We start from the raw sequence: 17,792 nt of genomic DNA, 5'->3' as shown, positions 1-17,792 counted from the left end.
AAATTTGGCATTATGGAGATATTTTATAGATGAAACAAAAGTCAGAGAAATACAAATCAAAACAAGACATCTTTGAAAAAGATCTAACTGGCTCAGTACACTGCCTGGCTTGCCAGGTCTGGTCATTAGCATTTTATTAAGTTTTCGAACACAAAAATTTTGGAATCTTAGCTTCCGGCTGTTACCATTGCCTATCTTTTTTATTTGCCTTCTCTCGATGTCAAAATTGAACTGAGTACGCCTTTCCCCAACTAGCACCGGCATCGGTACTAGCCAGCACCGCTTGCCAGCAGCCCTTGCCACAATTCCACAATCCCAGAGTCAGCCCAGGTCGAAAGCCATTCACAGCAGTTGGACAGACAGCCCGAAGACCGAGCACCTACTCCTGTCTCTGTGCTAATGTGTGTGTGTGCGGGAGTGTGCGTGCAGGTTCGTGTGTGTGGGTGAGGCACTTACCAGCCCTGCGGTTTCATTTGGCCAGCCGCAAAATTCTTACCAAACAAAATAAAGAAAACGAGAAGCAGCAGAAGCAGAAACAGAACTAACTTGCCAAAGCAAAGTAAAGCCAAGCGGCAACGGAAATTGTTAACCTTTGGGGATATCAAACATTTACGATTGCGTGGAAGCGGCAGAGGCAGGGGCAACAACAGCTACATTTAAGTTTTTATCAGCACAAAATAAAGTTTTGGTTTACGGATTGTGTTCCAACAACCCCGAGCCCAGGGCAGCCACAAGTGCCCAGGAGAAGCAGCTGGATCAAGGAGGTCTGTGGGCCGAGAACTGGGGGATAGTTGAACCGTGTTGATTCCCGGCCACGCCGAACTTTTATCCTTTTCAATTTCGTTTCAGCCCGCCGAGTACTTTTGAGGGATTTAAATTTTTGTTTGCTGCCGGGGCTACCGGCGAAGCGTAATCGTGGGAGCCGCAACCTCAACTTCTTGGCGTCCAGGTGAGTTTCTTTTTGTTTGTCCCAGGTCTGGCCTCTTGTCAATAGTTTGACTCAAAGCTATGATACATATTTATAAATAATTTTTTTTTATTAATATGACTCATGACCTAAGAATTGAAAGTTTCAGGTCTTGCTTATGGCTTTGCCTTGCTGCATAGTTTGTTGTTTTTGTTGGATAAAATCTGTAATGGCAACTCCACTGTATCAGTTACCTTTCCCGTTGATCCACAGCCATCATGATGCGGAAGAAGAAAATAAGTGGGGCTTCCCCTTCTTCAGCATCGGACTCAAATCCACCGGAATCCTCGGGGGTTTTCCAAGGCGAAACTAGCTTGGCTGGCATTGAGGACTTGTCCTCAGGGTCCGACGATCAGGGTGTTCCTTTCATTTTGGTGGATAGTGCGGTCGTCCACACTCCCAGCGATCTGGATGCAGTTCTGAACCTCTTGGAAAAGAGAAGGATGGATATGGTAGAGGCGGATTTAGAGGACAACCACTTGCCGCTCTTGGAGGATGAATCGCCACCGCCAGAACTGGACCTACCCATCAACCTAGGATCAAAAGAAGCAGCCGATCTGAAGGCTGCAGAAGATAAGAAACGCTTCCAGGAGGATCTGGAGAGTCTCTGCCTAACATCCCTATCGAGAAAAGAGAAGAATGCTCTCATAACCACAGAATCCATAAGCACTGAAAACCTAAACCAGAGCACGGCTACCGAAAGTTCCGTGGAAGAGAGTCGCATGCTGACGCAGACTTTTATCAATCTGGAGCAGATACGGGTCCAACTGGAGGAGCTAAGAAAGCAGTTAAATGAGGAGCAGGAGGAGAAGGAGTTACAGGACGCCATTATGGTACCAGAGGCAGTGCCCGAGGAACCCAAAGTTCGTCCCAGCATTCACCGCCAGGCTACCTTCGACATCAAACGCGAGAGTGGCGGTACTGTCCCGCGGCATAATATTACCCATCCGGTAATTGGTGTTTATACCAAAGATTCCCTGACGACGACCCAGACGCTGAATAGCTCTAAAACTCCCATTTTAAACGATACACCCAGCTCCACGAATTCCAGCTCCACGTTGAGCTCCTCGGAAAGCCCTATGTCCTCGCCCCTGGGTACCCAGCAGATCATCAATCAAGTCGGGGACTTGCTTATGCAACTGCAGCTGCAGCAGGAAGAGACCCACACTCTTGAAGAGGGCTCGTCCTATTCCTATGTGGTGACAATAGTGCCACGAGGCGGGGTGGCCAAGTGCTCCATGCAGGTCATTACCGATCTCAAGCCCACCTCCCGCAAGGCGGTTGTGCAGCCCCAGGCTCGTCCAATATCCAGCCAGCTTCCTATCTCTCGGACTCCCATCATTAATATTTTTTCCCCCTCCGGAACACGTTTGGAATCATCTCAGTTGCCCCTGCGCTCGCAGGCATCTCAGTTGTCCGTCAAAACCACCAAACTTGAATGCAGCGTGTTGCCCTTTTCCCACGCTGTTCCTTCAAGTCCTCCAGAATCCCCACCCTGCCGGATCAAATCCGCTTATATGCGTAAGAGACCAGGAACCTATATAAAAGTTCCCGCTCCAGCCAGATACTGCCACGGTAAGAAGAGGGATTAAAATTGGTGTAGTCGAGCAGACTTTACTTCAATTCAAAAACTTGATTCAAATTGCATTGAAATGTTGAAAAACAAATATATATTTTAACAGGCAACTACCTCTTCGTTCCGTTATGAGAGCCGTCTTGCACAAATTTCTACGTTAGGCCACTTCCTGGATAGGTGCATTTTCAGGACTTGTCTAATTACATGATGGTCTCCAGTCCGGCCACGCACTTTCATTGCTCATTTCCGAGGTGGCCTCGAGTGCGTGGAGGCAGCTCATTTTGTTCCGTTTGCCCAATTGTGGCCAAAAGTGTTTTCAACTTTTCTCTGTCATTTTGCCCAAAGGTTGGATCCGAAGTTTGCCCAAGCTAGCAGAAGAGCCAGCTCCCTGCCCTTCAAGTCGAGTTGAATTTGGGGAAATGTCAGGCAAGGTCTTGGCTTGGCAGGCAGTTGTCCTGATGCAGGACCTTAAAAACCATACCGCCTCTTGTCACTTGTCGTTGGGCACAAATTGCAAGATTGACTGCTGCTCAACTGGCTGGCTTCAGGGAAAACTGGCAAGTGGAAAGTGGGAACTAGGAGGGATTGGTAAGTAGGGAATGGCCTGTTTTGGCTGTGCTAGCTGGGACAAAAGTTTTCATTAGTTTTAATTAAATCCCAAACAGCATTTCCATGCTGCACTCTCCGAGGCAGTGGTCCGTGTGTTCTTCGAGGCTTTGTCAATGAGTTAGCCCGACAAAACCGAATTAAAAACACATCAAAATTAATGACACTCCGCCCCGGGGGAGTATAAACTGGAACAGAGTCTGGGGGAGTTGCTGGTCAAACGGAAGCCATGACAACACTGCCACTCGAAGTGCGGACAACATTTGTGCAATTTATTTTGCAAGTTCTTCCTTTTTGATTTTTTGCTACTGCGCTCTCCTCGGTGCTCGCATGTTGCTAAATAAATTTCATGATTTACTGCGGCAGCCATACGGGAAGCGCGAACAAGTAAAAAATGACAGTTGCCAGTGGCCACAATGTTTATGTAGTTGTCGAGCGGAACGGGCGTGGATCTGGGGCGGATGACTGGGCGTGGTTGCGGCAGCGGCAGGGGCGTGGGCTGTCGGTACATGAAATTTGCAATTAGATTTGGCGAAAAGGCAGCCGCAACATCCGCCTGGCGTCCCAATTCCGAAACTTGGTTGGCCTGGCGTGGCCATGGCGAAATATTTAATGCGGAAAGTTTAATCGCAATGGCAGCGGCATCTGCAGCGGCGCATTTCCGGCATTTGTTGGTTTTTAGAATGCATTTCCCGTAGCTACAGCCACATCAACGGAGCTACACGACCGGACAGAGCAGGACATCACCGGCTCTTGGTTGACATCATCAAATTTGATGCCCTGGCATTTACTGCCACTGCCGCCTCCAGTCCCGGGAGGCCTTGGGGTCGGGATGTCAGGTTGTGGCCAGAACTCAGTACGCTAGGATGCGGACGCACTTTCGCTGGAACCTGCCTTTGAGCGGCCAAGAATTAAATAAATTTTTAATTAGCCAGTCGAGATCGCTTCAGCAATAGTTGTATAAAGCCACATGTACTCCCTTCCGACGTTGCTATGTAAAGTCTGCTCTGCTTTTGAAACAGACTGATTAGCTTGAAAAGCGATTGGGTTTATCTTTTTCGGTCATATGTCAAAGGGAAAAGGAATGGAGCTTACATGCCACACATGAAAAGGATTGGATGTATTGAAATAGGTATTACTACAAGTTGCATAAAAAACACATACAAACAAAGCCAACATAAAGCCCAAGCACGACCATTTATATCAGTTTTCAGTTTACTAAGTGGCAACCAAAAAGCACCCCCCAGCGTGTAAAGTAAAATAAATGCACCCTGCAATTAGAATGCACAACAATAATTACATAATAAATTCGCTTGCGCAGCTGCAGTTGCAACAGCATGCGGCGTCTTCCGGCTGCAGCTGCCACGAAATGTAAATGGAAATAAGTAGCAAGACGCCATGAGCTCTGAAGCTTTGGGGCTTGAAGCTGCCAGCCATGTACTATACTGCCACCGCCTTTACAAATGCCTGCGACTAGTTGGGCACTTGATCAGGGGCATGGGCACTACTTCCTTGCCTTCCATCCATTTCACTTGTGTGTGTTCGTGGGCGACGGCAAGATTAATAAAATTTATTATCATTGCGATAGTGGCAAATGCAAACAAAAACAAACCAAACGACAGAGCGAACGCCCCACACATCCCGCATGTATTTATGTGCCCGGCACTGAAGCCAGCAGGGAGAACATATCAAAATGAAGTAAAATTCATTTTACAACATACGTCCCAGTGGAGAGCGGGACAAACTGTAGCCCGAATGCAAACCTAAATTGCAAATGCTTCTGGGCTGCCATCGAGCTTAGGGCTCAGGGCTGAGAGCTGAGAGCTCCTAGCTCCCGGCGAGATCCTCCAGCCAAGGGCCGGAGCAGAGACAGAAGCGGAGCTGCTTGCAAAACGGAAGTTCGACGCCCAAGTGGCAGTCGCGATAATAGGGCCCAGCCATGTGCGCTAAAGTATTAGCATATAAACATACACTCTCACATAGATAGACCCCCACCCCCACCCACATGCACAAATACAATAATACAAACACACAGAAGACACCCACACAGATGCCAGTGCAAACGAAGAAAAACTTTTGACTGCAGCAGCGTCGCTATCAGGAGACACATAAATATGAAAACGCAAGCGGGTCTTGCAAAAGTTCACTGAGAGAAACAAATAGTTATACTACATCCACTCCAAAATCTATATCGCCTAGAAGGAAACATTTTGTTGCAGTGTAGTTGAAGGGGTAACCAGTCGAGTGGCGACTTCCTAGGCAGATATATGGAGTGTAAAAGTGTCATTGCCACGCCCAACGGCCATTTCCCGCTGCCTACCGGCCCCTGCAACTGCACCGGCAACTGAGTGGAATTTGAATATTATTGTCACCCCTCACTCCCCCCACTCAACCCCCTCATTGCGTGGAGGAGGCAGAAACACAGGTTGACTTGGACAGACCTCGACCTGGAGGCCGAGAGTGGTGGGAGCGTTGAGTCGGAGGGCCGAAACGAAACCCACTATTTAATACTGTTTGTGCAAAATAATAGCCAGGCGCTCCACAGGGAAGGAGCGAAAGAGACGACAAATGTGAGGGATAGAGAAGGCGAGAGGTGCGCCCCTGGCGGTGCCGTAAATTCAAATTAAGTCGCCCAACTTGCTGACAGTTAAAATCTTGGTAACAAAAATGTGCAGAGGAGCCCACAGGAGAGATCAGCACTGCACTGGGCCACACTGCGTATGTGTGATTTTGCGATTGTAATGGAGTGTATATATGGGTGTGCTTCAGGGTGTGTGTGTATGGTTGTTTGCACTTGTCTATGCCCATTTGCATCTGTGTGCCTTAGTTGGTAGTTTGTTGAGCATCACACGCAGTTGGTTTTGAATTTATTGCCGTAAAATGCAGCAGCTAAGGTATTCCCCAGAAGTGCAGATGGATTAAGTGAGCTCTTCCCTGCACTGGGGCTGGGGTGTCGCTGTGTGCGTGTGATTGCGTTTCATTTTAATTAAATATTTTGCCAAGCTCTCATGATACGGCAATGGACAGAAAATGTCAAGGCCTTCTGCTCGTTTTCACCTTGGCTTTCCCCTATCCTGCCCCACTCCATCGCCTCAGTCCACTTTCCATTTTCTACTTTTAGCACTCAATCCCCTCCCGGTTCGAAAATGACCGGAGCCTCAGCTCACCAGCCCCAGCTGCGTGGTCAACTTTCATTGCTGCAATTTGGGGTCATCATTGAAATCAATAAACGCTGCCAAAGTGGTTCAAAGTGCGATTTTGAGGCACCACCAAGGGGCAGCAGCCAGAGGAGGGAGCACTCTTCGTGCCCCAGACAAAGTTGAAAGATTTCTCCCAGCACAGAAAAGTTTGTCTGACCAGGTCAGGGAATTGCGGCTAAATTATGGCCAATGTTTGGAGAGGGTTTTTCTATTTTTTCACTTTTCCGTCTCGTGGCAATTTCTTCAGACGACATAGGATATCAAGTTCACTCTTTCATTTCCGTCGCCGTCGTGCTTAACTTTACAATCAATTCCAGACCTGATTGCTCACTACACCCGTCCATTTAATAATAAAACTCAATTTCATTTCGCTTCGCTTTGTGCCTCGTCTTACTCAGGGGCTCGGCCCGGAAATTTGAAGCCAATTAAAAATGCATTCGACGGCAGCGCCAGGAAATAAGTGGCCGGGAAAAAGAAAGAGACAAATTGACAGGCGGGATGAGGAAAATGAAAAAAATGTGACACAGAGCCGGACTCTGGGGGGCACACCCCGGCTAGCCCAAGGAGCAGGATGGACCTCCTGTCGAGGGAATATTCACTAAAAGATGTCACCACCGACGTTGTCGAGGCTGGTGCATTTTTCATGGAAATAAATATGATTGCTCTGATCTGTTCAATCGGGCAAATGGACAAAATCGACTATTTTAATCAATGTTTCGGGGTCGGACCGCCACAAGGCGTACCGTATTTGGCACTGCCGGAAAATCAAACACTTGACGGGAGCCTTAAAAGGATTGCAGTGCAAACAAAGGCAAGGCTTTTAAATCCGAAGCCCTCCAGGTATGTGTGTGTGTGTGTGTGGGTGGGTGTGAATTTGCCGGAAAAGTGCACGAGAAACGCCACTTTACATGCCAAATCGTAAATATTTTGCCATGAAAACAGCACTAGCCCCAGCGCTTGGCAGCCCGGAGTGGAGTGAAGTCGTTTCATTTCAACCGGTTTTTCTTCTCATTTTTTTATGCCATTTCCAGGACTTTTTTTTTGTTTTTGTTTCATCCTCAACCTGTAACGGCAACTGTCGCCCGGACGATGGCAGCACGCATCGAGTGTGAATGAAGTGCGCTCTTGGGCGCTTTGCGGCGTTTTGCCGGAGTAGGAAATGAAAAACAGCGGAATAATACACAGCACAGAAATGCCGCTCCAAATGTTAGGTTTTTTTTTGTTTCAGCACACTTTTCTATGACACTTGGTGGCTGGTAGGTAAGGCTTGGGGAACTGTGCGGGTGCTGTTTGTCGGGCAGGTTGCCTAATGGCAAGCGACCGCAGGCCACAGAAAAGATCCAGATTAGGGGATACCTTAAACTATTTACGACATGAAAAATAACCATAGATTAAAGAAAATATTAAACCTAAACATAATTATAATCTTTAGAAATAATTATTTTAATATTTTCTTTCCCTGACTATACCCAATATACCCCAAATATCCCATCAGGAATGAGCTGCACAGAAACTGACACTTCGTAATTATGTGATGCCGTTTTCAGCAGCTAAAAGCTGTGCGTTAGCCTCCTTTATAATGTGGCTGAAGCTCCTGCCTTTGGCCAAGTCAAGAGCAGCGTTCAAGGTAGCCGACAAGAGCGGGCTAGACGGGGCTCTAGCTTTAATTGCAACTCCCACAGAACCCGGAGGTGCGCTTAAAGCAGCTCTGCTTTCCACAGTCATCCTGGATGTTGTGGGAATACTCAACGACCGGATAAGAGCAAGAAAGCTTACCTCGCTTATTTTGCTTCAAGGGCTTTACTTTCCGCATATACCTTGGTCTCAGCTGCCCATAATCAATTTAGATGCTCCCCATTCCTATTCCGGGTGTATGTGTTTGAGCATATCCTTTCATAACTGGGGCTGCAACTTCTTCGAACAAAACGGCCCTGTGCCTGGGGACAGAAAATGCATCTTGGCCCGGCCAGCTGGCTCAGATCCTTGGACTTGGACTTGGTTGGGTGGATAGCTGGATGGTTGGATGGCTGACTGCTTGCCTGCCTGCCTGGCCTTTCATGCTGTTGTTCATTTTTGACATAAACATTATGATGCATTCGGTCCAGTAATTTTTATTGTATATTTTTTTCACTTTTTCCTTGGCGACCACCAAGGCTTGCCCCTTTCCCGCGGGCTGTTGTTGGGAAACTGCTGCTTGCTTTAATATAACCGACCATTCCCCAGAGCCCTTTGCGGTCCTTTTTCTTTTATTAAAAAGCACGGAGGGCTCCCTGGCTCTGGATGGCTCCGACTCAAGTATGGCATTGCTGCAGTTGTTTATTATGTGCAAGATTTCTCTGCTGTGAAAGGAAATTATTATTTTTCTCATATATTTATTTATGTCCGCAGCTTGGCCCGAGTGTGTGTTTTCCGGGCCCTCAACGCACAATAAATACGGCACAATATGGCCGGGGGCGGACACATTGTCCGGATGACTGCATACGGAGGACGTTTGGTTATTCTCTAATCAAACAAAATTCAATCACTCGAATTTCTTAGCATACTTTTCAGCCAATAGCGTATGGGGTGGGATGGGTCGCAGGATTGATTTACAGTGCCTCTATTATTCATGTATTTAGGATCTCGTGCAAGGGACTTGAGGGAGCTTTCTTCTTGTGATTTTATTTTGTTTGATTACTTGTTGTTCTTGTCAGGATTTTGTTGTTCGAGTGTGTATGTCCTGGTGTATTTCCTTGCTGGCTTATTGCGTATGCAAATCCCCAAAAGCTCGACCAACTGGCTCGGCATGCTCCGAGATAAGTGCATTTGTCAGTCATTCAATTTGCGTCCTGCTCGCTTGCTCCACGCTGATATTCGAATCCTTGTCGTCGCACGCTTCCTCCTGGGCAAAACACCAATTGTTTTCATTGATTTTATTTCAGCATTTCCCCCTTTTTGGAGTCCCTATGTGCTGACTTGTTGATGGCCATCAATTTGATGGTATATTGAGTTCAGTTGAAATCAAAAGAGTGTGACTAACAATTTGGCAGCTTATAAATACTGACAGAGAGATGTCCTCGGCAAAGATACATTATTTGCTAAAAATAGATTTAAAACACTTTTCAGAATTCACTAGCTAATATTAGAGCTTAGTCAATAAAAATATTAAAATATGCGGGAAACCTTTTTGGTCAACTTAAAATCACAAGGTGTCCAAAATGGAAATTTTGAGTCACATTTTACCTAATATCTAAGCCATTTCGTATCGGATTAGGGAAAGGAATACCATTTTCAAATCAGATCTTTTATTGCCCTCGATCTGCTTTCAAAAATGATACAAATCAAGAAATCAAATTTGGGTTTGATTTTTGGCACAAATCATGATGTTACCTCTTTCAAAATTTTCGAAATCGGGCCAGATTTTAGTTTTTTTGGTTTTAATTGGTAGTTATAGTACTCAAAGATCTAAGATCAGGAAGGTATAACATTCATCGATAGGATGAGTATAAAGCAAGTTATGACTATTTCCCGCGTAAATCGCGCGGGAGACATCGAGAAAATTTTTTGCCAATATCTAGATTATTTTTCATCAGAATTCGAAAGTGAATACCATTATCGAAGGAGTGTTTCACTAACCATTCAACTGTATTAAAATTTCATATTTTCAAATTTCGGACAACTAATGGCTACAAAGTTATGGCTAATTCCCTATAAAAATTTAGTTTAACAACAAGTAACAAGTTTAATATCCTTTTTTTTATGCAGATCTTTATAAGGATATTCCCAAAAAGGATAAGTTTAAGAAATTATAAATAAATGTCTCCCATCTTAAAACTACTCTAATTATGTTTAGTGTTTTTCAGCCAAGGGCGTGCTGTTTCTTGTGGAGTATCTGAAACAAACTTTAGCCTTTCGTCCTTTTCATCCGAATCGCCTGTTCATGGGCTCTATAATCTGTACGTCTGTTTCTTTGGTGTCTGAGTGTGTTTGTTGTGGCATGTGTTTACACATAATACTTTCATGCTTTTATTAGTGGCCTAATGGGGGTCCCACTTTCGCCTGGTGGCTCGGGCATCCAATTAACAGAACATAAATCAAATTAACTACGGCCGTGCCTGGGCCTCAGATCCGTGCGATAGCCGCTGACAGACGGCATTGATTTGCCAGCTAATTGCCAGAAAGGATTATGCGGCTCTTACACTCAAAGTCCGGCCGGACAAAGGAAACCGGAGCAGGCCGCCTGAATTAACAGAGCAACAAGCAGATAAGACGCCCACGGACTCGAGTCTTTGTTTCTCCTGAGAACAAAGGGAAAATCTAATGGTAGATGTATACATCTTTAATGGAGATACTACCCCACAGCCTCGTTTCGGCCCTTTACTGCCCTTTACTGCAGTGGGCGTGGCCGAGCCCTGCCCATTAAAACTGAAACTGAAACATGAAACCCGGCACTCTTAAATAGATAATAGCCAACGGACTGCATTTCCTAATTATCCCATCGACGGATTCTCGTCAAACGCCCGAATACCGAATTGGGATTTGGAATTCATAATGCAACCAGGTGTCACAGGCATCGAATATTCCGCATTTCTGGGGGTATTTTGGTATTTTGACACCTGCGGCTGAAATGTTTACACACGTCACCGTGCGGTTATGTGTGTTTCTGATCAGTGACGTTATTTGTGAGCATTGGAAAAATGCATTGAAAATGTCAATACTGTAATGCAGAGGGAATATGTAAGGTAGTAAATTACTATATTAATATAGGCATTATTTGATATTGAAATTTTTACTGGCTAGGGGTTAACCCGATGATACTGATAATATCTCGGAATATACCTATAGTTTCCTCCTGGCAACAGCAATTAGTTGGTTGCCGCGCAAAACTTTGCCTTCCGGGCATCTGGCAAAGTTTCGCTAACAAAAATTGGAGCAACTCGAAACTTGGCAAAATTGCTTTTATAATGCGGAGCTTCGCTCGGTTTCCGGCGACTAGACTAATAGGGCGTGAAAAGGAATGAAAGCGGGTGCTAGACAAAAATTTAATTTTCGCCGAGCAACTGTGGCAAATTAAATTCATGCTCGGTGTGTAAGCAGTAGTGCATTTTTTAACTGCCTCGCCAGCGACACAAATGGCAACAAACTGTCAACGACAGTGCCCGAGAGGAGTCGACAGGCAGCAAGCCATCCGCCTGCAGTTCTTATTTTTCATCGCCCTGCTTCACTGGCCCTGCCTTGGTGGTGCCACACATGCATAAATGCGGCTCATGTAAAGAGCTGGAGTTGCTGGAAAAGAACGGTGAACGAGGGGCTCTGCAGAACCGCAAATAAATTCAACAGCAGGCAGTTAGCTCATATTTTCAGAGAACCACAGGATACACATACCCAGACGCACATACAACCACCGCACACTTTTGCCCATCCATTCATTCCCTAAGAGAAATGTTAGCTGGTTATTTTAGACGGGATCCAAATTCATTCACAGCTCTGCAAGAGGAAAATAAAATAGTTTCGGCTGCGAAGAGATGCCAAAAATGTAGAAATTATTTATTTAAATTTTTGTCCATCACCAAACCGAGCAGCTTAATTGAGTTAATCAAGACTAAAGCAAATGCGGCCATAACTATTCAATTTTCAACTATTGTGCTCTGTCAAAGACCACAAATTCAATAAGTTCTATTAGAGGCAAATGAGTGAGTTCAGGATACGTTGATGAGCCAATTGGTAGATTCAAGATAAATGGATATTGGATAATGCTATGGAATTTCGATTGAGTGTGCTACGGACTCTAAGCGCCTGTGAACAATGGGCCGTGTTTCCATTGCGGTTATTTGCATCCAACTTGTCACTTCTTGTGGCCCGGACAATGTTGGTGATTAAAACGGACAGCCCTGGCTTAATTATTGCAATTAGAGTGCCTGGTCTCGGCCTCAGGGCAAAGTGCTGACCCAGATTGTGTCTCGGCCAGGACAATTAAATGGGAAACGTCGATGGCAAATCGCCTCAGCCAGGGTCAAGGGCTGGCCCATTCATTAGCCGGGCTAATGAGCTCCGGAGGAAGCTGCTCCTAAAATGGAAATTTATGTACAGGCATTGCATATGCAGACCGAAGCCAAAAAATATTCCCCATAAATCTCGATAAGGGGCGAGTAGTTGCATTTGCATCTGTTGTAGCCGCCACCGAACATAGACTTCCACTTGGGCTGGAACGATGGCAACTCGGAAGCAAGGCAGCTCAGCAGCTTGGCAGCCCTGGCAGCCGCGTGCACTCAGCTAAATGAAAACGTGCACGATTTTTCCAAATAGTTTAGTGCCAGGCAACATGAAGCGCGTTATTTTATCTCTCTGTGGTGTGTGTTGGTGCATCCAAACGGCTGTGTGTGTGAGCAGCCACATAAAGTAGCAGGCAGCAAGATGCCGCAAAAGTAAAGCAGGTTGCAACAGCAGCAAAAGTAGAAGACGAGTGGCGCATATCAAGCAGGAAGTTGCAGGGCGGGTTGCAAGGACCGTCCAAGTCTGTCCGCCTTTATTTTTATACCCGCTACTATGTTATTGCAAGGGTATATTGTTTATCTCTTTGTATTTATCCAGGAAATAAGGTTTAATTTCAAGAAAACGTGAAACTACTCACAACTCTGTATGTATGAAAGGATCGTGTCCTTTTTTTGACTCTGTGGTCAGTTGAGTGACCCCATTTATGTTTCAGTTTGTAAACAACTATTTTAAGGTTACGTTTTAAGGTATCTTACTGTCGGTACCTTATCTTCAAGGATGTATCGTTGCTTTTTTTCTTTCCTTCCGTTGAGCGAAAGTGTTGTGGCAAGACAATGCCGTGCCGAAGCTTAAAGCAGCTGCTGCAAGTCTTCCACTCCAGCTCTTCCTCGCTCCCTGGCCCACAAATAGTTTTGGAGCTGCCATGTAGGTCGGCTGTATGCCATGCCTAATTTCATCATTTATCAACTGTAAAATACATGAGCTGGCTGCCGGCGGCCACACACCCCCTAGCCCACAGCTTTCCCTCCCTTCCCAGCTCAACGCTCCACTGACAAATCTAAACAGGCATGTAATCATTTCAGCTGAGGTCTTAATGCCGCAACGCAACGCTGGCACTGCCTGCAGTCATAGTCAGTTAGTTAAAGTCCATATATTCCTTCAGCCGCAACTAAGAGGCTTTCCAGAAATACCCACACACACACATACATGAATACATGCATATTTGCTTGTGCAACGCGGCGTATGCGCAATATTTAGAATGCATGCTCCCTTTGTTGTCGCTGCTAAAGGAAGACGTCTTTTCTGAGGTCTTTTAACTTTTGTGGCTACAGCTCGAAATTGTAAATGGTAGCGTTGATTAAAATGTATTACAATGCGTGTGTCTAGACATAACATTTGACGAAAAAAGTCAACAGGGTGGAACTAAATACTAAAAGGAAATTAATAATCTAAAACATTTCAAGATGAAATCGTTACAAAAGAATGGCCAAAATAAATAATTTAACATGCTTTGTTAAAATAAGAGAAATATTTTCTTTTTTTTTAAGCATTTGACTTTAGAACTATTGAGTTTTTTTTTTTTGTGAATGCTAAAGGTGGCCACAACATCTGCTTATTGCCTTCATTTTATTTAATTCGCGGCACTTAACTTAAACTCCATTTAGTCAGTCTCACTAGCTCCTCCGGATCCTAAAAGGGGGCGCCCTCGTGCCAACATAACATTTTTCGCTGTATAAATATTTAAACGCTTAAAAGCTGGTAAAGACCCCACAGAAAAACTGGAGAGCTGGTGTTGCAATCTGGTTGTGTGTCCTGTTTTTTGCACGCCAGCTCAGGCTGATTTTCCGTTGAATTTTGTGCTCTGCCAGGGAACAACATGAAGGCGATAATCGCATGGGGCTGAGCGCTTTATTGGCCTCGCTTATGCTCATAAAAGTCGGCCACCCGAATGGACTGGCTACATCCGTTTCGCACGCTGGAGATTTGGGGCGACTAATTGGAATTTGCAGCCGGCAATTAGGGTACTTGCAGGCCAAAAACCAGGACAAAGAGCAGCACCCCAGCTGACACTTTAAGGCCATTGAGCAGCGCATTTGCATTTGCACTTGCACTTGCATCTGCAGTCGTTTTCGCATTTGGCTTTCGCTTGTCTGGCCAGGCCAATAATAATAATAATAGCCAAACGAGCCACTGGGGCAGCAGAAGCACCGAGTGCAGCTGCTCATCCTCACCAGCTCCACCATGGTGATGCGGTGGTGGCGGTGGATTTGGCATTAGTTTGCATTATCCTTGGACGTGGGGGGCGGCGGTAATATTGTTATTGTTAGCATTATTGCGCTCAATGTGGCACAAAAGTTGCCTGCTCCACCGCCAAACCACAAAGTTGGTGCAGAACTTTCTGCTGTGCCTGCTTGACATATAAATTTTAATTTCCCCCTCCAAATCCCCGTCCGGTCGAGTGGGGGCGGAACTTTGCGGGCTGCCACACAACACAGAGCAAACAAACAGTACACCAGCACAATCTGAAGCAGAAACTAAAGTTGCATTGGCCACACACTCGAGGAAGCTGGAAGCCCCTGGAGTGGCCACTACACTATGAAAAGTGTAGCGGCCCGGGCAGCGGTTCAAGGCCGATGCCAGCATCAATTTATGAAGCCTCAGGACCAGGCTAAAAGACAGAAGACAGCAGACAACAGACAGGCAACTGACGGACCAACCGACCAAACAGTGAAATGTAATTTATTGAGTCTGACGCTTGTCAGCGGCGTGTGAAGTGGCTGCCACCAGCATCTGGCAATTTATGTGGGCCAAAACGAAGACTACTTTTGGGCCAACTTTCTGCTTAGGCCGCCGAACCCTTTGTCAACTTTTGGGCTCGAACGGAAATGAAAAGCATCGGCAAACATTTGCGGAAACTACACCCGGGTCTGAAATAAGTAGTCAGGCCCTAATAAAATTGCCGAGTTAGCAGCTCAATGTGATACCCAGAAAAAGAGAGCTCAAAATAGGACTAGTATCTATATTATTTACTTGATCAAAGCGGTATACTTCTAATAAAACAAAACTTTAGTGCAGAGAACAAAAATTCATTAGTTTTTTATTTTATTTTTATTTTTATTTCGATTTATACTTTTCTATTCAACTTCTAGAACATTAGCATTTCTATAATAAGACAGTACATATTAACATAATGTGTTAATATTTGCTAGACAATCATTTTTTCATCTGTTGGGTATTCTGTGGAAATGGAGCCGGAAAAGCCAAACGACATATTTAGCAGCTCCGCTCCTTCCGGGCCCATCAGCTGTTATCTCCATCTGAAGAAGACAGTGGCAGTCTCATCATGTTCTTCCTGGACCATCTCTGCCGTCTGTGGCAATTGTATTTTTACGGAGCAAAGCCAGAGCCCGCAGCAAAGGCGAAAGACAACTGCGGCTTTTATTGTTTCCGCTGTTGACATTATCACGGCACCGACACCTGCCGAGCTGGCTGGGTCGACGGGCATTTTATTGTTTGCCGCCTGGTGCAATGTGACAGCACTCCCTTTCTTGGTGCCACATCCTGTGCCTGTTCTTGCCACCTCCCAACAGCCCACGCTTCACCCTTCACCCATCAGCCGTTAGCGTGTGAGAACCGCTAAAAGTCAATATTGCGCATACGCCGCATAGCACCATTAAGATAATTAAAAGCTGCCGAGTCACGTTGCAAAGGATCAGTCGATAAACATGCAAAATACGGCAACAAGTCAGAAAGGGAGACAGCCAGACAGAATGCTCCATTACCCAACTGCCGCTGAATAATTAGACAGCTTCCGCTTTCGTTTCCGCTTCCGGTGGCGTCTGCTCGCATAAATTATGTCCGAAGCTTCTCAAGGCCAGCTTAAGGAAAAAAAGGGGGGAATGGAGAAAAATGATTCTGAGGGTTTTCCATTTGAAAGAAAAAGTCCGCGGCATTGTCGCCTTTTGTCATCGCCAGTTGGCGGAAAATTGTGATTTAGTGCCCGGCGCGATTCTTTTCAGCTTTCGGGGAGCCCCAAATCAAAAGTGCATAAATATTGCCGGCTCGAGTTGCCGCATTGATATCATTTACATTTCCGAGCAACGCATTTACACGCCTGTCACTGGTTATATTTATTATGCATTTCACTGCAATTCAAGCCCTTTTTTGTGGGCCATTTTTTTGTGCAACATGCTGATGGGGAAAAAACGCTAACTGAAATCCATCTAAATTACTTCGGAACGATGATTGGATGGCGATTAAAAAGATGGCAAATTGAGCACTACAATTTAATTACCAAAATTGACGGCTGCAATTTTGGGCAACCAAACCAAATTGCTCGACCGTTACATCGGGCTAAAACAGGACGAAATAAACAACAGGATTGCGCCGCATGTCCGAAAAATCGGAAATCTCTTGTCAAGGATTCGAACATTTTTTATGGAGCAGACTGCATAGACTAGCAAATTGCAAACAATTAGAATAATAAGTTTAACAAAATTATACTTTTTATGACAAATTATCAAATTTTTTTTAGCCTTTGGGTTTTATTATTCAAAATTCTTATTTGGCTGTAGTCTGACATACCCGACTTCCGGCTTGGATCAAAAATATTTCCGCCATCAACTCAGCAATGCAAAAGCTTGCATTTTACGAGAACTGTTTATTTGGAATGCAACGATGCATTGTTGCCCCACTGATCCCATTTCCTTCCCCGCCATCCCTCGGTAGATTCCGGGCAAACGTCAAAGGGACAACAACTCCAAAAAAAAAGAGACCCGAAAAGAGGAGCCATAACCATTTTTTATGCAACGCTTTTTGCGGTTGCCGTTAACGCTGATTTATGAGTGTTAAGTTAATTTGGGCTGCCAGTCCCCCACCGCCCGGCCTTGATTGGGCCGCGTCCCCATCCGCCGCGTTGCAGTTGCAGGTTGCTACCACTACTTCATCATTCTAGGCTCCGACTGGCAACATTTGCCGCCCCGTTCATGCATGTTTGAGCGATACTCCATGAGTCCATGCTCTATGCTCCACTCCCTATGCAACGACCCCCCAGGCGAAGGCACCCACACGGATGCAGGATGCAAATAGAGGCGCCGTTGAAATGCACTTTGAGTTATAGTCAAAATATAAAACGCACAGTTGCATTTACGAGGCCATAGACTGCGTTCGGGCGAATGCAGAGCGATGGCATTTTACACCTTCACCTGAGGGGGCAGTAAAAGGTTAAATGCTGAATTATCCGACATTCTTGCGGGACATGCGAGATCTACTTTAACTACTATGTATGTATGACCAATGTAACCAATATTTTTGCGCAAATTTTCTTATTTAAATTCAACTTTTTTTATTACATTTTACTGACGTTTTCTGCTAACTTACAAATTTAAAAAATTTTTTTAAAAAGTTATTCAAAAACAATAATAGTTATGAAAAAATAGAAAAAAAACATATTTTTACCTCATAAGAAAAA

The 17,792-nt window shown here is 45.2% G+C and overlaps 1 protein-coding gene across 2 annotated transcripts; it reads left to right on the top strand.

The window, feature by feature from the left end:
- Nucleotides 1-79: 79 nt before the first annotated feature.
- LOC108121847 (uncharacterized) lies at nucleotides 80-2,656 on the top strand. 2 transcript variants are annotated; one of them, XM_070281423.1, is made up of 3 exons: nucleotides 80-764; nucleotides 850-949; nucleotides 1,077-2,656. In XM_070281423.1, exon 3 carries the CDS (start codon nucleotides 1,186-1,188, stop codon nucleotides 2,557-2,559), a length of 1,374 nt encoding a protein of 457 aa, XP_070137524.1. In that variant the 5' UTR covers nucleotides 80-764; nucleotides 850-949; nucleotides 1,077-1,185; the 3' UTR covers nucleotides 2,560-2,656. The 2 variants fall into 2 exon arrangements, with proteins under 2 accessions (XP_070137524.1, XP_017091636.2); XM_017236147.3 differs by having other exon boundaries at nucleotides 82-764; nucleotides 1,181-2,656.
- The last annotated feature ends 15,136 nt before the right edge of the window (nucleotides 2,657-17,792 follow it).

The sequence above is a fragment of the Drosophila bipectinata genome, chromosome 3R (genome assembly GCF_030179905.1).
Source record: "Drosophila bipectinata strain 14024-0381.07 chromosome 3R, DbipHiC1v2, whole genome shotgun sequence".
Taxonomy (NCBI): domain Eukaryota; kingdom Metazoa; phylum Arthropoda; class Insecta; order Diptera; family Drosophilidae; genus Drosophila; species Drosophila bipectinata.
The sequence above is the reverse complement of the archived record's forward strand: the minus strand, read 5'-3'. Positions and strand labels throughout refer to the sequence as shown.